This window comes from Mobula birostris, chromosome 3, assembly GCF_030028105.1.
Source record: "Mobula birostris isolate sMobBir1 chromosome 3, sMobBir1.hap1, whole genome shotgun sequence".
Taxonomy (NCBI): domain Eukaryota; kingdom Metazoa; phylum Chordata; class Chondrichthyes; order Myliobatiformes; family Myliobatidae; genus Mobula; species Mobula birostris.
This window is the reverse complement of record NC_092372.1, coordinates 62,757,571-62,784,369: the sequence shown is the minus strand read 5'-3', so window position 1 is coordinate 62,784,369 and position 26,799 is coordinate 62,757,571. Positions and strand designations below refer to the sequence as shown.

Here is a 26,799-nt window from a genome sequence, read left to right as displayed (position 1 = left end):
TTAAGAAAAAGTGAATAATACAGGAAACACACACTAAATGCTGGAGGAACTCAGCAGGCCAGGCAGGATCTATGGAGAAGAATAAATGGTGAATGTTTTGGACCGAGACACTTTATAATACTAGAAGTGGTGATGGTGCTGGCTGAGAGAGACAGAATTAGAATCAGGTATCAGATTTATTGTCACCTATATATGTTGTGAAATTTGTTTTATGGCAGTAGTATAGTGCAAGATGTAAAAATTGCTATCATTTAAAAAAATAAATAGTGCAAATGCAAACAATGAATAAAAAGGTGATGTTCATGGATAATTCAGAATCTGATGGCAGGCAGGAAGAAGCAGTTCTTAAAATATTTGAAGTGTGTCTTCAGGCTCCTGTGCCACCACCTTGATGGTAGTAATGAGAAATGAGAATGACCCAAATGGTGAGGGTCGTTAATGATGGTTGCTGCTTTACTTGGGTCATCAGCTTTTGAAGATATCCTCCATTGTGTCCTTGATGAAAATGGCCCTTGTCATCCTGTGTATTGGAGCTCCATACCTGGTGGCATTGCAGATAATGTTCTCCACCACACATCGGTAGACATTCGCATGATCTTTGGTGACATGCCAAATCTCCACAGTAAAGCCACCTTTGTGACTGCTGCAAGATGATGGGTCCAGGAACCCAAAGCTGCTCACCCTTTCTACTGCAATCCTCTCAATGAGGATAGCTACAATATGTGTTCTCTCAATTTCTCCTTTATGAAATCTGCAGTCAATTCCTTGGTCTTGCTGATGTGGAGTACTAGATTCTTGTTGTGACACCCCTCGGCCAGCTGATGTCTCTCACTCCTATATGCCCCCATGTGGACATCTAAGATTCTGCCGACAGCAGTGTGTCATAAGTGTAGAGAGAGAGGAGAGCAGTCAGCTAAGCACGCATCCTTGAAGTGTGCCTGTGTTAACATTGCTGCTGTTGGAAATTTGAAGTAGATTACTGAAAATAGGCAGCAGCTCAGGTGGCTTCTATGGAATCTGATAACCTTTCATTTAAGACAAAGATTGTTGGTCTGAAAGCAATAAATTGGAGTCCTGATAGTTACAACATGCTTAATTGGAAGCTGAGATGTTCATGTTTGTTTTGGTCATTGTTAGGACAATGTAAAAGGCTAAATACAGTGAAATTATTGTGAAAGTGAGGTGGAGCAAAGCAGTCAAAGCATTTCGGGCCGAGATGCTTCAACAGGACTGATGATCCCAAAACATCAGCTCTTTATTCCTCTCCACAGATATGGCCTGATCTGCTGATTTCACCCCCCCTGCCCCAAGCATTTTGTGTGTGTTACTCTGGATTTCCAGCATCCACAGAATCTCTTGTGTTTACGGAGTATGGTGTTCAGCAGGTGGAAACTCGGGGTTACAGTTGCAGAATGAATGGAGATGACCTACAAGGCAGTAGCCCAATCTGCATTTGTTTTTTTGTTCAATGAAGAAGAGATCACATAGTTAGCACCAAATGCAAAGCACTAAATTGGGAGAAGCACAAGCCAATCAGTTCACTTGAATGAAATGCTTGGATCTGTGGATGGGTGGGAAGGGAAGAGTAAAAAGATCTCCTGGAGTTGTTTGGAAAGGTAACACAGAAAGGGCAGTATGTGTCAGTGGAGATGAAAGAGTGAGCCAGGCATTGTGGAGGGGCAAGTTCCCTTCAGAATGTCAGAAGTGTTGGCAGGGTTTATCTGTCTGTTGGTGGAATTACAGTGGACGTCTGGATCAAGCTGTAATGTTGAGCATCTTATTAGTGGTAATAGTGTGTGTTTTAATCATTAATAATTTCTGATACTCAAATTGAGAGCCAGTTCAAACTGAGATTTAATTTCAGCTGTTATTCTGCAGTTTTTACAAGTTTCCTGCAAAATAAAGCTATCCTGTGTTGGCCTTTTACAAAGAGATGGTAGTGGCAGCCGTGTGCTTTATATGAAATATAAAACACACCATCTTATAGGACTCCTGCTACTGCACACTTGAAAATGGATATTGGCCAGTGTGGGATACATTGTTGAAAATAAAATACTTTGAGTTAAATATGTGGGTAACCACAGGCACTCAGGCCAAGGCACACAGAAACCTCCGACTCTGAGACAAATCAGTGCAAATTTATTTGTTCATTAAATCTTTACCATTTGTATTTTGCTTTTTCTTTCAGGATTCATCATATTTGCCATCATGATAATCCTAGTGTCTGGGGTGCTGATTTTCTTTATTGCCCCCAAAGTGGGACCAACAAATATTCTTGTCTATATCTTAATTTGCTCACTGATCGGTGCCTTTTCAGTATCTTCAGTGAAGGGACTAGGCATTGTTATAAAGGAGCTGTTTGAAAACAAGACGGTAATCAGCAAACCATTGAGCTGGGCTCTGCTTCTGACTTTGATCATTTCCATCAGCGTTCAAATCAACTACTTAAATAAAGCTCTTGATACCTTCAACACCTCTATAGTGACCCCAATTTATTATGTACTCTTCACTACCACTGTCATAACGTGCTCTGTTATCCTTTTCAAAGAATGGAACAATGTAGATATCAAGGATGTCATTGGAATTATCAGTGGATTCTGTATCATTATTTTGGGCATCTTTTTACTTCATGCTTTTAAGGATATTCAATTCACTTGGGAACAGTTAGCATCTCTCACAAAGAAAACTGAAAAAGTGGAAGCAAATGCACTTGAACATGTCGACTATCAAAAATTACTGGAGAATATGGAAAGCCCAACTCTCAGCTATGAAGATGAAGTAAATATATTTAATAGAAGTAATATTCATTTACAAGAATATCCTAACTTAAATAGATGATTAGTAAAATAGAGCATTGGAAGAAATTATCTTCATTATTTTCAAATCTGTGCAATCAGTGAATTGCAGGATCTTGGGACTGCTGTACATATGAACATTTCTTGATTTGCATTGTGTTTACGTAATTTATACTTTTTTTCCAGATTTACTTTCGCACTTGGTTTAGACAGTGTTATGCAAATAAGAAAAAAGGTGCTAAGTGATCACCACTTAGCAATTCCCTTTTAGTCAGTGATATTATGTATGCTATATGATTACCTCAGTACTGTTTGCTCCACTTCAGTTCATTCCACGGGAGATTGAATTTCAGCCTGAAAACGTCACTGAAACTATTAACTAGCACATGTATTGCCACAGCTAATTTTAACAGATAAGCTTTAACGTGTACAAAGTACACTGCAATTTAGATGAGAATCATTTGTTTTATAGAAGTGGATTTTAGCAACAGATTCATTTTTCAAATAATGTGATTTCTAGCAATTGATGCTGTGCACAGTTGAAATGGGCCTCTTCATAGGAACAGAGAGAAAAATAAGATCTGGGATATAAGTCTGGGAGATAATTGTGCAGTATGTAAATTGTTTTTTTAAAATATTCAAACACTTTTTAACAGTATATTATGAAATATGTAATTTGGTGAAGTTTGAAAACATTAGAAATTTGCAGAATTAGCCCTTGCTGAATATTTACTATTGAGAGTGAATGTATTTGAGCATCACTGCACAAAGTTGCTTTATTTTTACAAGTAAAGGTTGACATATATTTGAGAGACAACTAGCTGATTTACATTTTTCTAATTTTTGATCAGTACTATTAAACTGTTTTTCAATTTTAAATGTGAGCTGATTTCAACATTCTGTTGACTTTATCAGTAGGTGAAAGGTTGTTTCCATAGATGAACAATCGGATAAACATTTGCTGTTTTATAAACAAATTTGTGAAGAAAATAATCATTATAAATGTAGTTTTATTTAAAAGTGCATCTAAATATTACATAGGTACAATGCAAGAATGTAGAATACTTTCAGAATGTAAACAAGTCTTTAATTATACCAGTGTCTAAGAAGAGTAGTGTGAGCTACCTTAATGACTATTGCCCAGTAACACTCATATCTACAGTGATGAAATGCTTTGAGAGGTTGGTCATGGCTAGGACCTCTGCCTCAGCAAGGACCCGGACCCATTGCAGTTTGCCTTTCGCCACAAAAGGTCAACGGCAGGCACAATCTCAATGGCTCTTGGATCACCTGAACAATACAAACACCTGTCAGGATGCTGTTCATTGGCTATAGTTCAGTTTTTAGCACCATCATTCCTACAGCCTTGATCGATAAACTACAGAACCTAAACCTCTGTACCTCCCTCTCCAACTGGATCTGTGACTTCCTAAATGGAAGACCACAATCTGTACGGATTGGTAATAATATCTCCTCGCTGACAATCAACACTGGCGCACCTCAGGGGTGTGTGCTTAGCCCACTGCTCTACTCTCTCTATACCCATTACTGTGTGGCTAGGCATAGCTCAAATACCATCTGTAAATTTGCTGATGATACAATCATTGTTGGTAGAATCTCTGATGGAGATGAGAGGGTGTACAGGAGTGAGATATACCAGCTAGTTGAGGAACGTCGCAGCAACAACCTGGCACTCAATATCACTAAAACAAAAGAGCTGATTGTGGACTTTGGGAAGGGTAAGTCAAGGGAACAGAAGCCAATCCTCAAAGAGGGTTCAGAAGTGGAGAGAGTGAGCAGTTTCAAGTTCCTGGGTGTCAAAATCTGAGTATCTAACCTGGTCCCAGCACATCGATGCAACTACAAAGAAGGCAAGACAGCAGCTATATTTCATTAGGAGTTTGAAGAGATTTGGTTTGTCAACTAAAACATTCAAAAACTTCTATAGATATACCATGGAGAGCATTCTGACAGACTGCATCATTGTCTGGTATGGGGGGTGGGGGTGGTTTGTTACTGCACAGGACCGAAAGAAGCTACAGAAAGTTGTAAAGTTAATCGGCTCTATCTTGGGTACTAGCCTCCATAGTATCCAAGACATCTTCAAGGAGCGGTGTTTCGGAAAGACAACATATTATTAAGGACCACCCCTGTCACCCAGGGCATACCCTCTTCTCATTGTTACTGTCAGGAAGGAGATACAGAAGCCTGAAGGCACACACTTAGCAATTCAGGAACAGCTTCATCCCCTCTCCCATACAATTCCTAAATGGGCATTGAACCACTGAACACACCCTCACTTTTTTAAAGTATATATTAATTCCATTTTTGTACCACTTTAATCTTTATGTATATATAAATAATACTTTAATTGATTTACTATTTTTTCTGTATTATCATGTATTGCATTGTACTGCTACTGCTAAGTTATCAAATTTCACGACACATGCTGGTGATAATATATCTGATTCTGGGTGTTCCAAGCCGGGTTGCTGATATTTCAACATCAAACTTGATGAACAGTTGGCAGGTGAGACACTGCACTTACTCAGGACATGCAGGAACTATTTGAGTGAATATCATAAAACAATGTGAAATAACATTTCTAGTCTGTCTTGTTTATTTATGTCTAGTCATTTGGAATGGAGATGACACTCTCAATGGTTATGCCAATGGGTGCAGTTCATTTTGCAACACATGTTCACATCATCTTCTGAATGTGGAATGTGTTGGGGCATTTACCTGCTGTCCCAAGAAATACAGACTTGTCTTTCATATCTTGGTATAAGCCTTAAGGATGGTTCTCAAGCTGTTGTGATGATGTAACTGACTGTAAATGTTTGGTACTTTAAATATTTTCCATTTCCCTCAGCAAAAATGAACAAAAGTAGCTTCAGGTTTTAGAAATAGGAAAAAAAAATTATCTTACAATTTTCTTCAAATGTACTTTTCTTAAAATATGCATGTGGTGTTTCAAAGGTTGGGCTGCGATACATTCGTAGTTTGGTTACAGTAAACCTTTGGCAGAATGGTTGCAGTTACTTTGAAACAGCAAAGTGTCAGTTAGACGATAAATGTACAGTATAACTGAGCATCAAGATTGTATCATTTTTATCAACGATTCCCCTAATTTACTCACCTGAAACAAAATAACAATGGAAATTATCTTTATTTTGTGTAATCTATATATGCCCTATTATCTAAATTGTGAATGTCTTAATATAAATATTCAAGTTTTTTTGATTATCCCTGAGCCATAAGGGGCTCTAAATCAGAGGTTCATGATTTATATTGACTGAAAGCAAAATTGTTATGCATTTCATTTAAAAATTAATTTGAAGACTTCTCTAATTAGATGCAGATAAATTTATTGATGTTAACTGCAATCTGTTAATATACTATGTTAATAGGCTATGTGAGATACATAACAAATATGGAGTTTTGCTCTCCGTGGAATGAAGTTTTGAAATTTATGCTTTATATTATTGGTGTACGTGGTTTTATCACAAACAATTTATAGGACATTGGAGCTGTAGGTGGTCAGGAAGGTTGCTATAGGATATATCAGGATATACTGAAGATCGGTTAGAAATTTGGGCAGAGAAATGAAATTGCATACAATTGGGAGCTCAATTGCTATTGCAGACTGAAATTCAGTAGCAAAACTAATAAAATTGATGAGTTCCACATGGGTGCATGAAACAGCATGAATGCAGTAATTGATGTAACAGAGGAAGAGTTGAGGAGTGGTACTGAAGGTTTGGACCAAGGACTGTACACATCACCAATAAAAAGGCAGGCATATTTGGGACCCATGAGGGTGCCCGTGGACTGGACATTACGATGTTCAAGACTGGACATTATGATTGAAGATGTCAGTGGCGGTGGGGGGGGGGGTGGTCAGGGAATTGGATGTTGTCAAAATGGTGGAGGGCATGTGAGATGTTCCGGAGGTGGGTGGGAAGAGACTGAACAAGGGAAGACAGGGTAGAGTTAAGGTATGATGAGCTAAGTTCAGTGGGGCAGCAAGCAGTGATTTTGTGTTTAGTTTTCCATGACATTTTTTATTTCCAGAAAATCACAAACATCAAAACTCTATAGTAGGGAAAATATCAGACTATTGGCATTAATCATAAGTTCTCAGGCCAGTTTGGATTAGTGCACAAGCAGCAGATTTCTGGAAAGGCAGAGAGGCAGAGAGATGTTAATGTTGGCCATTCGCCATGGGACAGTCAGATGATTGCTGGCATAAAAATTTTTATCTTTTTAAAGATGATGATCCAGGTTCTCTGCTTCTGTATGAAGCTAAGCAAATGAGTCCCCAACTGTTTGCGATAGAGGATTGAGCAAAGTTAGTGGCTGTCGTTCATTAGATTGATATGGTTGAGGTCCCAGTTCCATTCAACGTGGGCATCGAGAACATTTGGAGGACCATTGGGTCCACTATTCCCTACCCCACATCACCACACTGTGCTCATACAGCTCTATCCATCCTCCTGCATTTTGAGTGTTGTGAATATTAATCAGTTGCCTAGCCTCAGGATATGGGTTGAGTCTGAATTCTTGCCACTAAGAGGCTTTTAATGTGATTCCAGGGGAATCCTGTTAAGTGTGAAATGGTGCATTTTGGAGCATGGGTGGGGTTGTCAAATAGGGGAAGGACATACAGTATACTGTGAGTCATCCTGGAAATTATTGTAGGAGGGGAGAAAAGGGGACCTTGCTGTATAAGCCCAAAGATTCCTGAAGGTGGCAGCACAGGTAGAAAGAGTGGTGAAGAAAGCATAAAGGAGGCTTGCCTTCATTAGCTGGAGTTCTGAGTACAAAAACAGTAATGAGGGCATGGCTGGAATACTGCGTTTAGCTGATTCACTATAGGAATGATGTGGTTGCACTGGAGAGTGTGTAGAGGAATTCACTGGAATGGCAATGCACACAAAATACTGGAGGAACTCAGCAGGCCAGGAAAGGAATAAACAGTCAATGTTTTGAGCCAAGTCCCTTCATCAGGACTTCTTTATTTATTTCCATGGATGCTGCCTGGCCTGCTGAGTTCCTCCAGCATTTTGTGTGTGTTGCCTTGCATTTCCAGCATCTGCAGATGTTCTCGTTGTTGAAATTCACTGGGGTGTTGTCTGGGATGGAGTGTTTCAGTTATGAGAAGAAAATGGATAGGCAGGGTTTCATTTCCTTGGAGCAGCCTAGGCTGAGGGGGAACCTAATAGAGGTGTACAATATTGTGAGAGGCATAGGCAGGATAAGACAGTAAGGCACTATGGCAGAGGTGTTTAAGACAAAGCAAGGACTTTAAAGGCATAGTAGACTGCATATTAAGTGCTGGAAAATAGGATTAATTTAAATCATGTTATCCCCAGCTTATGCACAGCTCCCATTTTTATAGACATTTGTAAGTTAATTTTGTTCATTGTTCAAAAAATGCAAGATCACTCAACATGGGAACCTTACCTCCACAGTATTGCAATGAAAGGCAGCAAAAATGTATTAGACAGATAGTTACCAAAAGTGGATCAAGAGGGGAAATTAGTTCTACCTTTTGTAGGAATGTGCTCTATGTGTGAATGTTGGTCTTTTGAACTGAATAATATTATGGGAGCTCATTTGTATGTGTGGGTATCTATAGGTTGGGTGTCCATGAGCCTGTGGGTATTTGTAGGTTGGCATGTACATGTAGCTGAAAGGCCTCATTCTGTGATGTATAGCTCCATGACTCATTTTTTATCTCTTCCTCAAATTATGCTAACTGTTAATTAATTCCATTTTTTTTTGTTGGACAAAACTATGCAAGTGGGTGCAGTACGAATTTCACAGTAGGATTTCTTCCAGATCCCTTTAAATGCAGTCCATTGTGATCAATAATTGTGTGTCCTGGGCCAGAATTTCCTCTTGTATTTAGCAGTGAATAAAACCCTGGCCATAGAGCAAGATGAACTGATAGCTCACAATACCGCCTCCTGAATTTTCAAACAATTTTAGTTGGTTGATGGAAACGCAGATACACTCCACTCCATCTGTCTGACCCTCCTGGCCTAGTCAGAATCAGAATTAGGTTTAATATCACTGGCATGAAATCTGTTCTTTTGCAGCAGCAATATGTGATAATAAAAAACTATTAATTACAATAAGATATATATTTTTAAAATTAAATGAAATAAGGAGTTCAAAAAGAGAGCAGAAGTCCTGTAGTGTACATGGATTCATTGTCCATTCTGAGATCTGATGGCAGAGGGGAAGATGCTGTTCCTAAAGCATTGAGTGTGTGTCTTCAGACTCCTGTACCTCCTCCTTGATAATAGCACTGAGAAGAGGGCATTTCCTGGGTGATGGGGGTCCTTATTGATGGATGCTGTCTTTTTGAGGCATTGCCTTTTGAAGGTGTCGTCGATGCTGGGGAAGCCAGTGCCCGTGATGGAGCCGGCCGAGTTCGCGTAGCAGATAGTGATGCAACCAGTCTTTTCCTGCTTCACCCAGTCTATTATTTGTGCTGGATAACAGGAAGATTAAACCCTGACAAAAAAAAAAAAAATTCCTGGATGCCATTAATTTCAGAGAAAACCCCATTTTAATCAATTAATAACTAATTGATTATAAAGAAGTAAAATATTCATTTGGCTTTTAAGGATATACTTGTAATCCATTTGTTGCTATTATCCTTGTTCCCTTTCTTCACCTTTGCTCAGCTTCCTCTATTACCTTTCTCCCTTCCCCCTCAGTTTACACAAATTAACAGGCAGGAAGTATACTTTTTGACCTGAATTGTCGGTGGAAACATGATGTACGTCTATGCAGGAAACCAGAGGTTTACACCCACATGTTTCTCACAGAAGCATAAAGCTGTCTAATATATACATCACATATTTTTCAGTTGCACCACCAAACTTTGCCAATTAACAAATATTGTGGGTTAATTGAAATATTTTATTTCCCTAGATCCAATGACATGGATTATTATATGACCAATGATCTTAATTTATGAAGGTTCATGTTGCTGTGGATATATTTGGGGTTTCTACAAGGATGTTGCCTGGATTGGGGAGCATGCCTTATGAGAATAGGTAGAGTGAGCTCGGCCTTCTCTCCTTGGAGCGATGGAGGATGAGAGGTGACCTGATAGAGGTGTACAAGATAATGAGAGGCATTGATCGTCTGGATAGTCAGAGGTTTTTCCCCAGGGCTGAAATGGCTAGCACAAGAGGGCACAGTTTTAAGGTGCTTGGAAGTAGGTACAGAGGAGATGTCAGGGGTAAGTTTTTTATGCAGAGAGTGGTGAGTGCGTGGAATGGGCTGCCGGTGGTGGTGGTGGAGGCGGAAACAATAGGGTCTTTCAAGAGACTCCTGGATGGCTACATGGAGCTTGGAAAAATAGAGGACTATGGGTAAAGCCTAGGTAGTTCTAAGGTAGGGACATGTCCGGCACAGCTTTGTGGGCCAAAGGGCCTATATTGTGCTGTAGGTTTTCTATGTTTCTTCAGATATTCCTTTTATCAGCTCACTTAGACTATAAAATTTGATCACTTAAACTAGAAATGTAGGTCGACCTGATTCATAGAGGTGTCTCCACTCTTTGGTAGTTATTTTATTTTCTCTTTCACTCTCAAAGTATACTAGAACCAGATAAAGAAAAGTGAAATATAGAATATTTTAAATCTACTGTGTGATCCCACTCACTGATCCGATGAACTTCCAATCAGGTGCCTATTTAAAGATGTCCAATTTTTTTTGGCGACAATATCTTATTCCCTCCAAAAGAATGATGGTCACCAGACTGTTGAATGCAATTTTACTTCATGTCAGCCTTTCGTCGTAGCAGAAAGGAACATTGACATGAATGTAGATTAACTTATGATAATGAAAAGGGTGTCCGCTTTTCCTCAAAAACACTGTGAACATTCTCAATGATGCTAATTTTTGCATTCCTAGGTTGCACAAAAACTTTTATTTTAAAGAATTTTGTTGAACTTTTGTATGTTGAGACTCTGTTGTTGTTAATTTAATGCTAAATGTTTAATGTGCATTTGTCTAAAGCCTGAAAAAGAGCATATTCAGTGTAGAATTGCTGTTTGTGTGATTTGAAAGGAATGTAAATTGTCATATGAAGGTCTGGGCTTCATTGTTGCAATTCCATACCTTTTGCCCAATTGCCCATTGTATCACCAGCACCAGCCTACCTGCGACCAAGTAACATATATACAGAAAGGTGCCAGAAAAAGGCCTATAATATCATGAAGGATCCCAGTCACCTTACTTACGGACTCCCATCAAGGAAGTAGGGGTACATATTGATACCAATGGCATAGGTAGAAAAAGGGAGGAGATCCTGAAAAAAGAATAGAGGGAGTTAGGAAGGAAGCTGAGAAGCAGGACCTCAAGGGTGGTAATCTTGAGATTGCTACCTGTGCCACGCGACAGTGAGGATAGAAATACAATGAAGTGGCGGATAAATATATGGCTGTAAAGCTAGTAGCTTTATACTGTTTGCTTTTTAAATTGTTACATAAATGCACCTTATTATTTGTTAATTTATTTTTGGTAATATTACTTTGTGATTTGTGTGAATTACATGTACAGCCTTGTGCTCTTTGAACCAAAGGAACATTATTTTGTTTGGCAGAGTACATGTATACGGTTGAAGTGACAATGAACTTGAATGTGCACTTCTGATGCCTTTGGTAGAACAGCAATCCAAAAACCCAGAACACCAGAGAGAAAAACTTCCATTTTATTCCTGTCTTGTATAGGAGATCCTTTGCTATTCTAAATTTCTATCATGATCCCACTCGCTCTTTTAAAATTCAGTCTATGAAGTTGCCCAAACTTTCTTCACAAGACAACCCATCCATTCCAGGTACTAACCTAATAAACTTTCTCTAAATTATTTCCAACATATTATCATCCAAAAATGGTACCACTCCTGGACAATGTAGTCCAAAATCGGTCTCACTAAGCAAAAAGTTGATGGCCTATGCTCACTCCTGAGTTTAAAAGGCAATTTCCTTTTTTTTTAGACTAACCTCAGTGGTTGGGAAAGTATTGGAGTCTATTATTAAGGATGAGGTTTCGGTGTACTTGGGGACTAATGATAAAATAAGTCAAAATCAGCGTGGTTTCCGTAAAGCTAAATCTTGCCTGACAAATCTGTTACGAGTTCTTTGAGGAAGTAACAAGCAGTGGATGCCATTTACTTAGATTCTTAGAAGGCGTTTGATAAAGAGCCGCACATAAGGCTGCTTAACAAGATAAAATCCTTTGGCATTACAGGAAGGATACTGTCATGGATAGATGAACGGGTGACAGGCAGAAGGCAGCAAATGGGAATTAAAGGGGCCTTTTCTGGTTGGCTGCCAGTGACTGATGGTGTTCCTCAGGGGTCAGTATTGGGATAATTGTTTTTTACATTGTTTGTCAATGATTTATATAATAGAATTGATGGCTTTGTGATAATATGGAGATAAGTAGAGGGGTGGTTAGTGCTGAGGAAGCAATGTGATTGCAGCAGGACTCAGATAAATTGAAAGAATGGGCAAAAAAGTGGCAGATGGAATACAGTGTTGGGAAATGTATGATAACACAGTTTTGGTAAAAGGAACGATAGTGCAGACCATTATCTAAATGAAGAGAAGGTTCAAACATCAGAGGTGCAAAGGGGCTTGGGTGTCCTTGTGCAAGACTCCCAGAAAGTTAATTCACAGGTTGAGTCTGTGGTAAAGAAGGCAAATGAAATATTGGCATTTATTTCAAGGGGAATAGAATATAAAGGCAAGAAGATAATGCTGAGCCTTTATAAGACACGAGTCAGGTCACACTTGGAGTATTGTCAACAGTTTTGGGCCCCATATCTCAGCAAGGATGTGTTGTCATTGGAGGGAGTTCAGAGGAGGTTCACAAGGATGATCCCAGGATTGAAGGGGTTAACATGTCAGGAGTGTTTAGCAGCTTTGGGCCTGTACTGACTGGAATTTAGAAGAATGCGTGGGGATCTCATTAGAACCTAGCGAATGTTGAAAGGATTAAATAGGGTGGGTGTGGAGAGGAGTTTCCTATGGTGGGGTTATCCAGAACTAGAGGGCACAGCCTCACTGTTGAGGTCTACCCTTTGGAACAGAGGTAAGGAGGAACCTTTTTAGCCAGAAAGTAGTAAATGTTCTGCCACAGACAGCGGTGAAGGCCAAGTCCGTGTGTATGTTTAAGGCAGTAGTTGATAGTTTCCTGATTGGTCAGGACATCACAGAATATGGCCAGAAGGCAGGTGTATGGGGTTGAGTGGGACCTGGGATCAGCCATGATGGAATGGTGGAGCAGACTCGATGGGCTGAATGGCCTAAATCTGCTCCTATGTCTTATGGTCTTCCACTGTACTGCAAATGAGGCTTATCCAGTGATTTACAAAGTGCTGGCATTGTCAAAAATTTCAGGCAATATACTTTTATACATATTATTAAAGAATTAGACTTACAAATTTTGTTTATACCATGTTATTTGAAAAATATTTGCCTTGATAGATTTGACAGGTAAATACCTGTAAATATGTAACTCATTTTACAACAAAGGATTACTCTTACATTGATTGAGTGAATGACAGCACTGTTGCACGCTAATATTAATTGGAATGACATTTTATATTCCATGTTTTCCTAATCTCCAAAAATACAGAGAAAATATTTGTTTCATCAGCAAATTTATTTGAACAAATAGGAATTTTAGGACCAGCCTTCATTACCTATGCAATCAATTGAACAGAATAAACAACTCCAGAGAAATTTTTGCAGTTTTGCTGTTTTCATCACTGCAAAAAAAACTTAGAAATATTTCACAGGAAGCATGCTTCAGGCAATGTTTTATATACAGAAGTACTAAAACTTTATAACATTATAAAATGACCATGATCAAACATTGGTAACGTTATTTCACTGTTTTAGGAGACAAAATTTAAACTGCATAGCCTTCAGACAATGTTATAAAACAGATGGACATGATACCACCTCAGATCTGTGGTCAGCAGCAAGTGCCTGCAATCACCCTGATTTACAGGAAAAGATTGCATTTACCTTGTCCAGTTACCTAGCAGAATTTACTGCAAAATGCTGCATCAAAAGTCAGCAGCAAGGCCTTGTGTTGCCTCAGGGCTTCCATTCATAAACCCTGTCACATGGAGATCACAATCAGCCCTGCTTGCAAAACTGCTGGAAAAACTTAGTCACTAACCAACTCACACACTCTGGTTTTAGCTTCTTGTTAAAGTTATCAAGTCTAGAAATTCTGGAGCATTGGGATCACTGTGATTTCGAGTGGAGAAGTAGACGCTGAAGCCAAGTATTTGGGAATAAACAAAGGCATCTGGACTTGATGCATTGTCTAGAAGACATTTCACTACTCATCCAAGAGTCATCTTCAGTTCTAATCCACAGTGGGTATACTTCAGTTTATAAACTCTTTGAGTTGTTTAACGCTATAGCAATCACATGATGGTTGTTAAGAGTCACAGAGGTAATAAGAGAGTCATTAGTCTTATGCTTGCATGAATGGAGGTGTGAACTGTTGTGGAGATGCTGGAGTAGAGATGTTAGGACTACGTTGTAAGTAGCTGATAGGTGGTATCGTACCTCACCCCCTCTGTTCAGGGATGGGTTTTCCATATAACAACGATGGCTTCTTTAACACCACCTTCAAACCACCTGCCCTCGTTGTCCAAAATGTGCTCACTGGAACCATCAATACCCTTTAGGTGTAGATATACAGCCGAGTCTTGACCTGAGGAGTCAGGCCTCCTGTGATGATCATCGCTGAACAGAGAGGGTGGGGTATGACATCACCTATCAGCTACTACCCGGTGTCTCCACAACAGTTCACACCTTCATTCATGCAAAGATGAGACTAATGATACTCTCATTATCTCTACGACTCTTAATGACTATCATGTGATGGCTATACCTTTAAACAACTCACAGAGTTTATAAACGGGAAAACTACCCACCATGGATCAGAACTGAAGAAGTCTCTTGGATGAGTGGTGAAACGTTTTCTAGACAACACAGCAAGTCCAATTGCCTTGATTTACTACTGCTTTATATACAGTGACCTGGATGACTATGAGCCTTCATAGACATACAAGCATTTGGTAGTGTGTGCCTCAAGATGGGGCTGGCTAGCATTGTTTAAGGAAGTAGAATCTTACTCTGAATGATTGATATTCAAAGTGATCTGGATGCCCTTCTGCAAAAGTCCCTGAAAATTTAGTAAGCAATCAGGAGGGCAAATGTTGTCCTGATCAGTCCCGATGAAGGGTTTTGGCCCAAAATGTTCACTGTTCACTCTTTTCCATAGATGCTGTATGGCCCGCTGGGATTCCTAGCATTTTGTGTCTGTTGCCTGGGCAAATGTTGTGTTACTTTTCATTGCAAGACAACTTGAATACATACAGCCTTACAGAAGTTAGATTGGGTCCAAATGAGACCACATTGTGTATAGTTTGGTTCTCTCACACAAAAGACGATAGATTTGCCATAAAAGGATTATGGTGAAACCTCACAGGCCTGGTTCCAGTGATAGTGGGTCACCATACAAAGAGGGATTGAGTAGACCAGGCCTGTATTCGGTAGAATATTTCCAGAATAAGCGGTAATCTCAGTGAACACTACAGAAGGGCTCAACAGGCTCGGAAGCAAGAAGGATGTTTAGCATCGTAGATCGCAGTCTCAGTATAGATGATGGTCAACTAGGACCAATTTGGAGTTTCTCCACTTAGAAAGTGGTGAATTGTTTGAGTTGTAGAAGGGCTGTGGAGTCTCAGTTATGGAATTGTTCAAACCAGGGATCTATACAATTCTGGATGTTAAGGGGATCAAGGGAACTGGGAAAAGTAGTATTTGATCAGATATGAAATTGACAAATGGTTGACTGGGTTTGAAGGGCTGAATGTCTCATATCTGCTGTTGTTTCTAATGCTGCTATAATGCACTCTCATCAGGAATGGCATCAGAAAGGAAATGAAAACTAGGGAAGCTCACATTTTGGTCTGCATTTTGTGAGGAAATGCAAGGTAGGTTGGAGATCAGGAGTGTCGAAATCAGGATGGGTGTGGGATTAAGTGTGGCCCCCAGTATAAGGGAAGAGGGCAATAGGAGAGGCAACAAAGATTCGGGTGTCAAAAAGCATACAGGAAATTCGAGGATGCCATTCAGATGAGAAGGCATGATGCTTTAGGGAAGGAGTAGGTCACCTGTCTCACCATTCAATATGATAATTGCTGGTCTATACTGGCCTCAACTCCTCTTTTGTGCTAGTTCCTCATTGCCCTCAATCCTCTGAACTATATTTACTCTCTTTAAATACTTTGAATGATCTAATCTCCCCAGCTCAATGGGGTAGTGAATTCTAGAGATTCCAGCACCCTCTGTAAGAGTGGAGGAATATGCTCATGCCCTGCTGGGGATGCCCTGTGACAGACACCTTAGGATAACATGGTCGACAGTAAACTCTGCCGTATGAGTGTCCCTGACATGGAAGACCTTTGTACCACCTCCCCTCCCCCATCTTAGTCTGCTTCTGCCCCCTTCCTTTCCTGAAGGGCCTTGACCAAAAAGATTGATTGTTTATTCCCCTCTGTAGATGCTGCCCGACTTGTTGAGTTCCTCCAGAACCTTGTATGTTTTGCTCAAGATTTCCAGCATCTGCAAACTCTCTTGTGCCTAAGAAGTGCTTGGATGCCATCAAGCCCAGAAATGGTTGCAACTACCAGACTGGTGATTTCAATCATATTGCCCAGTAGCTAACATTGCTATGTGCATTGGATTTAAAAGGATATAAATGTTTCTGAATAATTCTGAAAATGAGAAAATATTCATCAAGCTATTAAATGTAACTGTCATAAACATTCTAAAAGGACTGAATGCTTGGAAGTGTCTTTAAAAATATAATTGAAAATTATCAAACTTTTACCACCTCAGCCTCTCTGGCCTCCATTTCTTCAAGTGGATTTCTTAGTAATAGTGCTGGGGAATTGCTGCAAGTTCAAGCTGCCTCGCTGGATATTGCTGCAGGTCCAGTTTCAGATCATTGTTGGAGAGGTGATAGCATTTGTCTTGTAGCAAACTTCAGTCATCTGGATTTATGAACACATGTGGAAAACCTAAGCTTACTGGCACGTACACAGATAAATGCCACCATTTCCTTGTGAGGTCCAGACCATAAGTTTATGACTTGAGAGACATTAGATGCTGGAATCAGGAGCAACAAGCAAACTACTGGAGAAACTCAGTGGGCCATGCAGCAAACATATATGGAAAGGCCAGAAATGTTAATGCTTTGGGTTGAAGTGCTACATCAGGATCCAAAATGTCAACAATTCCTTTTCCCCCACAGATGCTGCTCGACCCATTGAGTTCCTTCAGCAGATGGTTTGTTGCTTCATAAACTTATGCTACAGTTATGACCCTATCAGTGAAACAAGTTCATTTCAGTCCTAAAATGCTCACTAATCACCAAAAGGATATCAAAATCATTGTGCACAGACCCAAATTAATCTATCTTAATATAACCATGTTTTTATTTGTTTTATCTGAAAAATTTCCCTTTTAACTAATGAATGTTTTAAAGCTTTTCTTTGATTGGATGCGGTGAACATATTTCTGTTGTTCCTTATTAATATTAATGATTACACCACTTTATTGGTGTTAGCTGGAAGGAATAGCGCAAACTCGAACTTTTCCAAATGAGGCATCCTGCACAATTAATTTTCATGTACCTTCCTCATGTCTGTTTCTTCATGATTTTAAGTTATCACAGTAATTATATCTAAAAATAATTTTATTAAATTCAGTAAAGTCCAGCTTTATCTACATAAACTCTTTGGCAACTATGTGACCCCAATAGTAACTGAGTTATTTTTAAAAAGTCACTCTGATGCATATTTCAAAACTTAGTTAAGTAAACATAACAGCACAACGTAATATAACCATGCAAATGTGAACATAAATATAACTTACAAAGAGCATTTGTACCATATGTCTGATGCATCCCTTAGGCATACTGTATGTTTCTAAAAAAAATATAGTATTATAAACAAAAATAACACACTTAATACATTTCAACTTGGGATTTTCTTGTAACTTATTCTGAAACTTTTGCTAATATTGCACTTGAATGCTGGTTGATCTGACAGGAAAATCAAAAATAATCTTCCGAGATTCAAAGCATTTGATTTCTGTTGCAGAATGTTGCCGATAAAACACCAACAGATGCAGCACTTGCTTGGACAATTTCCTGAGGATTTTCAGTATCTTATCATTCAAATCCAGCATTTTGAGCATGTGTGAAGGCTATTTACTTATGATCATTCAATGCAACTTCTTTGATTAAGTCCAATAACTCATGAAAGCTTGGTCGCCCATCTGGTTTCTGAAAAATAGTTTGAAAATATTTTAGAGTTATCATCTGTGCAGAGACCTCTCACCAGTTTTTAAAATCGATGCGGACTCCATTTAAAACCCAATTTCCATTTTTAGTTCTTGAATGACTCTGCCATTTTTTTTTTACAAACGGGAAGGCAACAAATGTACTGGAGAAGCAGGATACTGGGGAAGAATTTACTCTCTGAGAAATGCACATCCTAATCTTTGCAGACCCTGTGCTGGTTGTGTTGTTAATACTCACACGAAGTTAAAGGAGACATGAATACAGAAAGAATTCTTCTTAAGTAACTGCTACAGATAGAGTGTTTCAAATATAGTAAAATCTAATGTTAAGAATCCTACAGTTGTACAAATTTTCATAAGAAATATGGCTGAAGTATGGGTGAAAACTAAAATCATTATTCCCTAATAATTTTTCAATACACTTGTCTATTGTATCAAAACACTTTCCTTAAGTAGACTGAACATTTTCATTGGGTATCATAATTTAAATTAAGCAAATAGTTAAGACTAGCATTGGACTCTCAGTAGATTTCTCATTGTTTGAAGTATAAGCATGCTTTATATTTCAAATTCATAAAATCATTTAATATAGCAAATACTTAAACCCCAAATTCTAAGGCCCCAAAATCCGTTAGCATAAATTCAGAACTTCTAAAAGTTCCCCCACCTTCAAGCTGTGAAGAAAAGGCTGGGGTAGTGGAATTATTCTGCAAGGTTACTTCTTCAATGCCACTACATTAACCGCACACCTAACCCCACTCTTTATCAAATGGTCTTCCAGAGCAGCACCATGCATTACCAGAAGGAAACTTCAGAAGGCCTGACAATTTGTTTTGCTTTTCAATCTTAATGGAAAACTTTAGGCTTCCTCTAGAAAACAGTAGGTGATCTTTTGGATTGATAAGCTTTTTTTGTTTCCCCCCCCCCCCCCACTTTTCTTTCTCCCTAGGCCTCCTGTCCCATGATCCTCTCATATCCCTTTTGCCAATCACCTGTCCAGCTCTTGGCTCCATCCCTCCCCCTCCTGTCTTCTCCTATCATTTCGGATCTCCCCCCCCCCCCCACCATTAAATCTCTTACTAGCCTTAGCCCTGACGAAGGGTCTTGGCCCAAAACGTCGACTGTACCTCTTCCTAGAGATGCTGCCTGGCCTGCTGCGTTCACCAGCAACTTTTATGTGTGCCGCTTGAAATTCCAGTATCTGCAGATTTCCTTGTGTTTGAGCTTCTTTTGTTAATGTTTTGGTTTTACATACCGACACTGGGGAACTCATGAGCTCTTAACTGATCCCCCTAGGACACTTAAATATAGAATGAAAGGTTCCAGTATTCTCCAGAAATGTCCCATTAACAGTGACAACTGTTACCTGTTACCTACCTGTACTACTTTCAAGAGGATTTTGGTTTGAGTGAAGTTCAACAGAAACTGAATGGTCCCTTCAACTTCAAAATTTTTTTTTTGTGGAATTTCTTTATTCGCCTCATCTAAGCTCAAGAAGTTACTGAACTTTTATATATATATATAATTAATTAATTACGATGTCACTGCTTAAAAGGAAAGCAGGTGAAACAATACTGATTCAAATGAAGACAGCTTGATGTTGCCAAGGTGAAAACAGTGCAGGTAGGGATGCAATTGGAACAAACCTCATGCCAGCAGCTGTACATGATCTGATACACAATAGTTGATGCAAGGGATGGCCGGTAAAGCCGTTCTCCTCGTGAAATCTCATTAACGACCTCAGTGTTTGATTTATTCTCAAAGGGTATTCTACCTTCAGTATAAACTTCCCACATAAAAACACCTAAAGAGAAAAGGAGCAAAAATAACACAGGGTCAACAGGGAATTATCCAAGAAGTCTCTTAAACTCATCCCAATAGAGGCAAGATAATGGAGAAGTGCACTTGTTTTGTCCTTTTGCCACATCCTAAGCAATAAGGCTGAGGCCAGTTCTGGAATAGAACTGGCAAAGAATGTTTCTCTCACATTAGTAGCAAATCAATCCTTGATTACTGTAACTAAATCCTGCTTCCCATTATTGGTTTTAATTAACTTCGAAAATTATTTTAGGTTCACATTTTCTTCTGTGTCATTTAACATAATCTAGATTTATCATATCCACCAAAGTTGCCTTTTTCTTGAGGTTAAGTAAAAAAAAATCTCCAATCTGCCCTGTGATATTGACAAAGACAATGCATTATGAATACCTACGCAACATTTTTCAGATTCTGTCAATCATAAATGAAGACCTGTGCAACATTTTTCAGATACTGTCAACCTAAATACAAATAGAAAATGCAGGAAACCATCTCTGGACAGGTAATGCAATACCTGTCTAGAGAAAGAGAGTTGGCAGTCTAGTCTGCACAGTTGATTCCAGTCCCAGTGAGTATTTCTAGCATCATAAGAATAACTAAGCAGGCTCCAAGGATTAAATACTTGTTGTATCTTAATAATCAGAACTGCTCAGTGTGAAGCCTTGCTACCTTAGAATGTTATAATGGATGCATAACATTGATCAGAAAATTTGGCCACTTAGATTAGAATTGTACTCTTTTTCTAATTGCTACACTCCCCTGATATATTGAGTGCCACGTGCTATCACTACCAGCTTTCCTTCAACCTCACTCTCAGCTCTTTTGACGTCACTCAGGGAGAACATAACAAGTCACCCATTCTTTAGAGGTGTGATTTTTTTCCCTTTTATACATTTCAGTTTTCTTCAGCAGCTAGTTCATTGAATAAGAAGAAAACATCTTACCAAATGACCAGACATCTGATTTACTGCTGAATTTAGAAAAGTGGAAGACCTCAGGTGGTGACCATTTCACAGGAAACTTGCAGCCTGTGGAGCTGGTGTATTCATCATCAAGGACATACCTAGAAAATAATCATTGTGGATTTTAAACACTTTTAGTAGAACACTAATCACATCACAGTTCAGGTAATGAACTCGGAATTTTTTTTCCAAATTATATATTTATTTAATTGCGGCACCTTTAAGTTCACTGTACATAAATTAGCCAACGTTTAACAGTGATGTCATTAAAATGCTAAAAAAAATCATTAATCTCCTTTTTTTTAAACCTTGTTTTTTTATGCAATTGCTAAGGTTACACCAGACAAGAAAGAGAATTGGCAGGTAATTTTCTTTCCGCAAAGTGGCCTATTACATTTCTACTCAGAACAAGTAACAAACCAAATGGATTAAATAGATCTAAGAGACAATCCTGCGTCTTCTTAAGGAGAGAAGGTTAAAAGTACAGGCAGTTTCTGGATTTTGTAAAGGTTTCATTTCAGAGAACTGTCCATATGTTGATTCCTCCATAAGTCAGAAATAATTATTTGTTATAATGATCCATAATGTCTCACTCTACATACATTTTCTATGGTTCTTTCATGTCATTGAATAATAACCCATAATTAAACTAATGGAATATATACTACATCTCGTTATTAATGAATACCATGAAACAATATATTGTCATTTTGATGTATTTGAAAAATGCTTCAAAAATGTATGGAAGAATTTGCATAAAATCGATTTCCATCGTAACTTGGGGAACCTGGGGCAGTTCTGTATACTGGTGGGGTTATCTTGCTTACCAAAATGTATCCATTTCTGGCTTAAAATATTCAAACATTGCTTTTACCACAATTTTAGGAAGAAAGCTCAAAAGATCTTATGAGAGCAAGAAAATATAGCCTCATCTCTGGATTAGTTTGCTCATCCTTTATTTTTAAACATTTACTGGGTTCTCCACATGCACCCTGTCATCATCAACATCTTCTGTTTCATTCAAGGTCCCTCTCATTTTTCCAAATATCAGAAGGTAAAAAATCATCTGTCCAATTTTTTCTCCCAAGATTACCCATCAATTCCAGGCATTCATCCAATAAATCTTCCCTGAACTGCTTCTAACAGATTAACACTTTTCCTTAGATCAATGCAATGGAGCACTCCAGATGTGGTCACCAATATCCTATGTCACTGAAGAATGATTTGGGTAATTTGGAATTCAATTTCCCTTGTGAGAAATTATAACATTCTGTTCATTTTCCTAATTACATACTGTAGTTGCATATCAGCCTCATGTGCTATTGAATCTCAGAGCTCTGTGATCTCTGAACTTTTAGATTATATTTCTTTATTTTAACTTTCCTTTGAAAAATGGACTATTTCACATTTTTCCACAACACACTGCACATGTTAAATCTTTGCTCACTTACCTAACCCATCCACTGTATCTCCCTTTTCAGTCCTGTAACCTCTTTTGATATCTGGTACAGAAGTCCTTATTTTGCCAAAATTAGCAGTTACACATTCATTACTTTCTACTAATCTCTTGTGTATCTTTGTTGATCTGTTTTTTCTCCCTTAAAAGTGACATTATCTCCAAACTTAATAACTTTACTCTGTAGCAGTATATGGAATAGCAGTTTGCAGTTGACAGTGGTATTTAAAGTTCATAATAACTAACATTTACACAAAAATGAATAACTATTTCCTTTTAGTGTTGAGTGCTTCTTAGGAAATGATTTTTTTAAAATAACATCCGGCCTTTACTTTTCTGCATCTACATCTACATTTACAAACAGACACCACATCAGAGACATTATCAAGTTGTAAACTGGTGTTAAACTCTCCACATTGAGGAAATGTGCGTAACTGTGGATAAAGAGCTGCACCGGGGTCTGTTTATACAGCATCTTAAGAGTAGTGAATTATCCTAAAATACTTCACAGAAACACTTTTGAATAAAATAGACAAGTACCTAATGAACATCATGCTTGTGTCACTCTAATAAGCTTCCAGCACAAAAGACTTCCTGTGACCATGTAATTAAGCACATTCACATGTGCTCTGACCTCAAGACCGCACATTTTTGGTGTGCTTAAATTTCTGGGTAAATATTTTACCAAGTGCTTTCAACCAAAGTTTATTTAGTGATATCGATAGCTACAAAGCATTTGAGAGACCTAAAGGGTTACAAACTGATATGAAAGGCAAAGTACTTGATTTGCTTTCAATGATGTACTTTTAATGTGTTGATAATTTCCTAAATCAAGAATTATTTCCAACCTTATTGCTAGATAAATATCTCATGGTTATATCCCATTTGCCACATTTTTAAAGGATAAAATGGCCCATGGAAATTGTTGCTCAGAGAAATTGGCAAGAAGGCAAAAACTATTCTGCATCATATTTTGTTATTGGTATACTACACATTATTCAGTAAATGACACATGAAAGATAACAATGACCACATCTTATATTTCTGATTACTTTAATGTCTACAATTTGTGGTAACCTTGTTACATTATTCCCTTCAAAGACTCCAGCAATGCCATCATTTAATAAGAGGTTTGTAAATAATTTGATGAAAATGTAGACTTAAGTTGACATTCCAGATGTGATAAATAACTTACCTGGCCATTCCAAAATCAGATACCTTGACCACATTCTTGTCACTGACCAAGCAGTTTCTGGCAGCCTAGTTAAAAGAAGAAATTAAAAGATGAATTTCATAGTTATTAACAGGTTTACTCTTGGTTATGAATTTTATTAATCTAATTTAGTGGACTCACAAGGAGTATCCTGGAAGATGGCTTGAAGCTGAAACCTCCGGCAATTTTAAAGGGCGTGGAAAGGGAAGTCTGATGTGCCAGAAAGGAGGAGGCTGATGATAAGAGATGTTATGAAGAGTTGTGTAGTGACTGAAGAGGGTGAACTCTGACTAATTTCGGAGTTAGGAAGGGAAGATTATAAGACCGTAAAACATCTGAGCAGAATTAGGCCACTTTTGGCCCACTGACTTCACCATCCATTGCAGCTGATTTATTTTCACACTCAACCCCATTCTCCTGCCTTCTTCCCGTAACCTTTGACAACCTACTAATCAAGAATCTATCAACCTCCACTTTAAATATGCCCAATAATTTGGCCTTCACAGCAGAATGTGTCAATGAATGACACACATTAACCACCTTCTGGCTAAAGAAATTCCTCCTCATCTCTGTTCTAAAGGGACATGTATCTATTCTAAAATTGTTCTCTGGTCCTAGACTCTTCTACTATTGGAAACATTCTCTCCACATTCAATCTATCTAGGCCTTTTAATATTTGGTAGGTTTCAATGAGATATCCCCTCATTCTTCTAAACACCAGTGAGCACAGGCCCAGAGCTATCAAATGCTCCTCATATGTTAATCCTTTCATTCCTGGAATCACTCTTGTCAACCTCTTCTGGACCCTCTCCATGCCAGTGCATCTTTTCTTAGATAAGTACCCAACACTGTTCACAATACTCCAGGTGCAAACTGACCAATGCCTTATAAAGCCTCAGAATTACATCCTTACCTTTATATTCTAGTCTTCTCGAAATGAATGCTAACATTGCATTTGCCTTCCTTACCACCAATGCAACCTGCAAGGTAACCTTTAGGGAATCCTGCACAAGGACAACCAAGTCCTTTGCACCTTTGATTTTTGAATTTTCTCCATGTTTAGAAAATAGTTTGCCTTTATTCCTTCTACCAAACTGCATGATCATACACTTTCCAACACTATATTCTATCTGCCACTCTTTGCCTATTCTCTCAATCTGTCTAAGCTCTTCCTTATTCCTCAGCCCTATTTGCCCTGCTGCCTATCTTTGTACCATCCACAAACTTGGCCAGGAAGCCAGCTATTTCATCATTTAAATCATTCACATTTAATGTGAACAGAAGCGGTCCCAAGACTAACCCCTGCAGAGCACCACAAGTCACTGGCAGGCAAACAGAATAGAACCCCTTTATTCCCAATCTTTGCTTCCTGCTGGTCAGCCAATCATCTACCTTCAGACCTTTCATCTTCCCAAGCACTTTCTCCTTAGAAATAGCAACAACACTCACTTCTACCCCCTAACACTATTAAAATTCTTGCACACCACCGATGTCTTCCATAGTGAAAATCGATGCAAAATACTTAAGTTCCTTCATCATTTCTTTATCCTACATTATTGCCTCCTCAGTAGTCCAATATCCACTCTTTTCCTCTTCATATATTTGGAAAACATTTGGTATCCTCTTTTATATTATTGGCTAGATTCCCTTCATATTTAAACTTTTCTCTCCTTGTGGCCTTTTGTTGCCTTCTGTTGATTTTTAAAAGCTTCCCAATCTTCTAACATCCCACTGATTTTGTTATATTATATCCCCTCCTCTTTGCTTTTAAGCTGTCTTTGACTTCCCTTGTCAGCCACGGTCATCTCATCCTCCCTTTAGAATACTTCTTCATCTTTGGGATACGGTATATCTATCTTCTGAATTGTCCCCAGAAACTCCAGCCATTATTGTTCTGCCGTCATCCCTACTTGTGTCCCCTTCCAATCAACTTTGGCCAAATTTAAAGATCATCTTGGATAATCCCCTATATACCATAAGGTTCTAGACCAAGGGAAGGAAATGGGACCATATTGGATAGACAGGTGAGGCTTGTGCAGACTGATCACCCTCCGTGCCAACAATTTCCTATGATTTTGTGATTTTAAAATCCAATATATTATATTGACTGCTGAAGGGTCTCAACCTGAAATGTTGACTGTACTCTCTTCCATAGATGCTGCCTGGCCTGCTGAGATCTTCCAACATTTTGTGTGTGTTGCTAACAGTTTTGAAGTGCAGGTTCTTTATTTACCCAAGAGTCACTCTTTTCTTTCTCACAGGTAGACAGCTTTCCCAGTTCCTGTCAAGAACTTAATGCTACAAAATCTTAGCAGAAAGCTGAGGCTTGTCTTTAGCATAAAAGTAATGTCATTGCTGTATCCATATATATTCACTGGTAGCAGGATATTAAAGTGTTAATACCAAAAGAAATATTCCAGGTAACTTCAATCTGTTGTTGAATTTTGTTGTGGCTCACTGCAGGGTGATAATGGGTGTCCCAAATGGAATGTGTATTCACTGAACAGAACTGGTTTTCCTCATATTCTTCCTTCCAACACATTGAGGTAAGGAATATAATATATATAAACATAAATTTCTAAAATGTAGATTTTTAATTAATGAAGGAAATACAGAATATATGCTTTACCATAAGCATTAACTACACGTGATCTTGATTATTTGTACTAACAGTTCTGATCCTGAATATATGTAACAATAGCTACATAGGTCAAACCTGGTCAAAACTAGAAATGGTAGAATTAATGAATGTACTCAAATTCTCCAACAAGCGTTTATACTTCTTCATATTATCCCAGACAACTACTAGTCTAAACCCTTATATCAAGTTTTCAAACTTCTGGGATAACTTACCAGGTCTCGGTGAATGAAATGGTTCCTCTCAAGATATGCCATCCCTTCACACACATCCTCACAAATACCTAGTAAGGCATCTTTGTTCAGCCGGCCTTGTCTCTGTCTCATATAATTGAGTAGGCAGCCATTTTCCATGAACTCAGTAACTATACAAATTGGCTTCTGTTGTGTGCAGACCCCATAAAGTTGAACCAGATTTGGGTGAGATAATCTCCTGTGGAAAGAAAAGAGTACATGAGCAGTATGGTGACTTTATTAGATTAGGACACCA

At 38.5% G+C, this 26,799-nt stretch overlaps 2 protein-coding genes across 3 annotated transcripts in view; one reads left to right on the top strand and one right to left on the bottom strand.

Annotated features, from left to right (window-relative positions):
* LOC140195671 (magnesium transporter NIPA2-like) overlaps positions 1-2,838 on the top strand; it is a 32,584-nt gene extending 29,746 nt beyond the window's left edge. The window contains exon 6 of the mRNA XM_072254390.1: positions 2,189-2,838. Coding sequence (XP_072110491.1) covers positions 2,189-2,838 — 650 coding nt within the window. The remainder of the gene's footprint in view (positions 1-2,188) is intronic.
* Positions 2,839-17,597: 14,759 nt separating this feature from the next.
* Positions 17,598-26,799, bottom strand: part of txk (TXK tyrosine kinase) — a 48,135-nt gene continuing 38,933 nt past the window's right edge. For both annotated transcript variants that reach the window (XM_072252751.1, XM_072252753.1), the window contains 5 exons: positions 26,526-26,742; positions 23,655-23,719; positions 20,986-21,104; positions 19,870-20,027; positions 17,598-18,206 (listed from right to left, as the gene is read on the bottom strand). In XM_072252751.1, the coding sequence (XP_072108852.1) occupies positions 18,132-18,206; positions 19,870-20,027; positions 20,986-21,104; positions 23,655-23,719; positions 26,526-26,742 (634 nt within the window). In that variant the 3' untranslated portion in view covers positions 17,598-18,131. The remainder of the gene's footprint in view (positions 18,207-19,869; positions 20,028-20,985; positions 21,105-23,654; positions 23,720-26,525; positions 26,743-26,799) is intronic.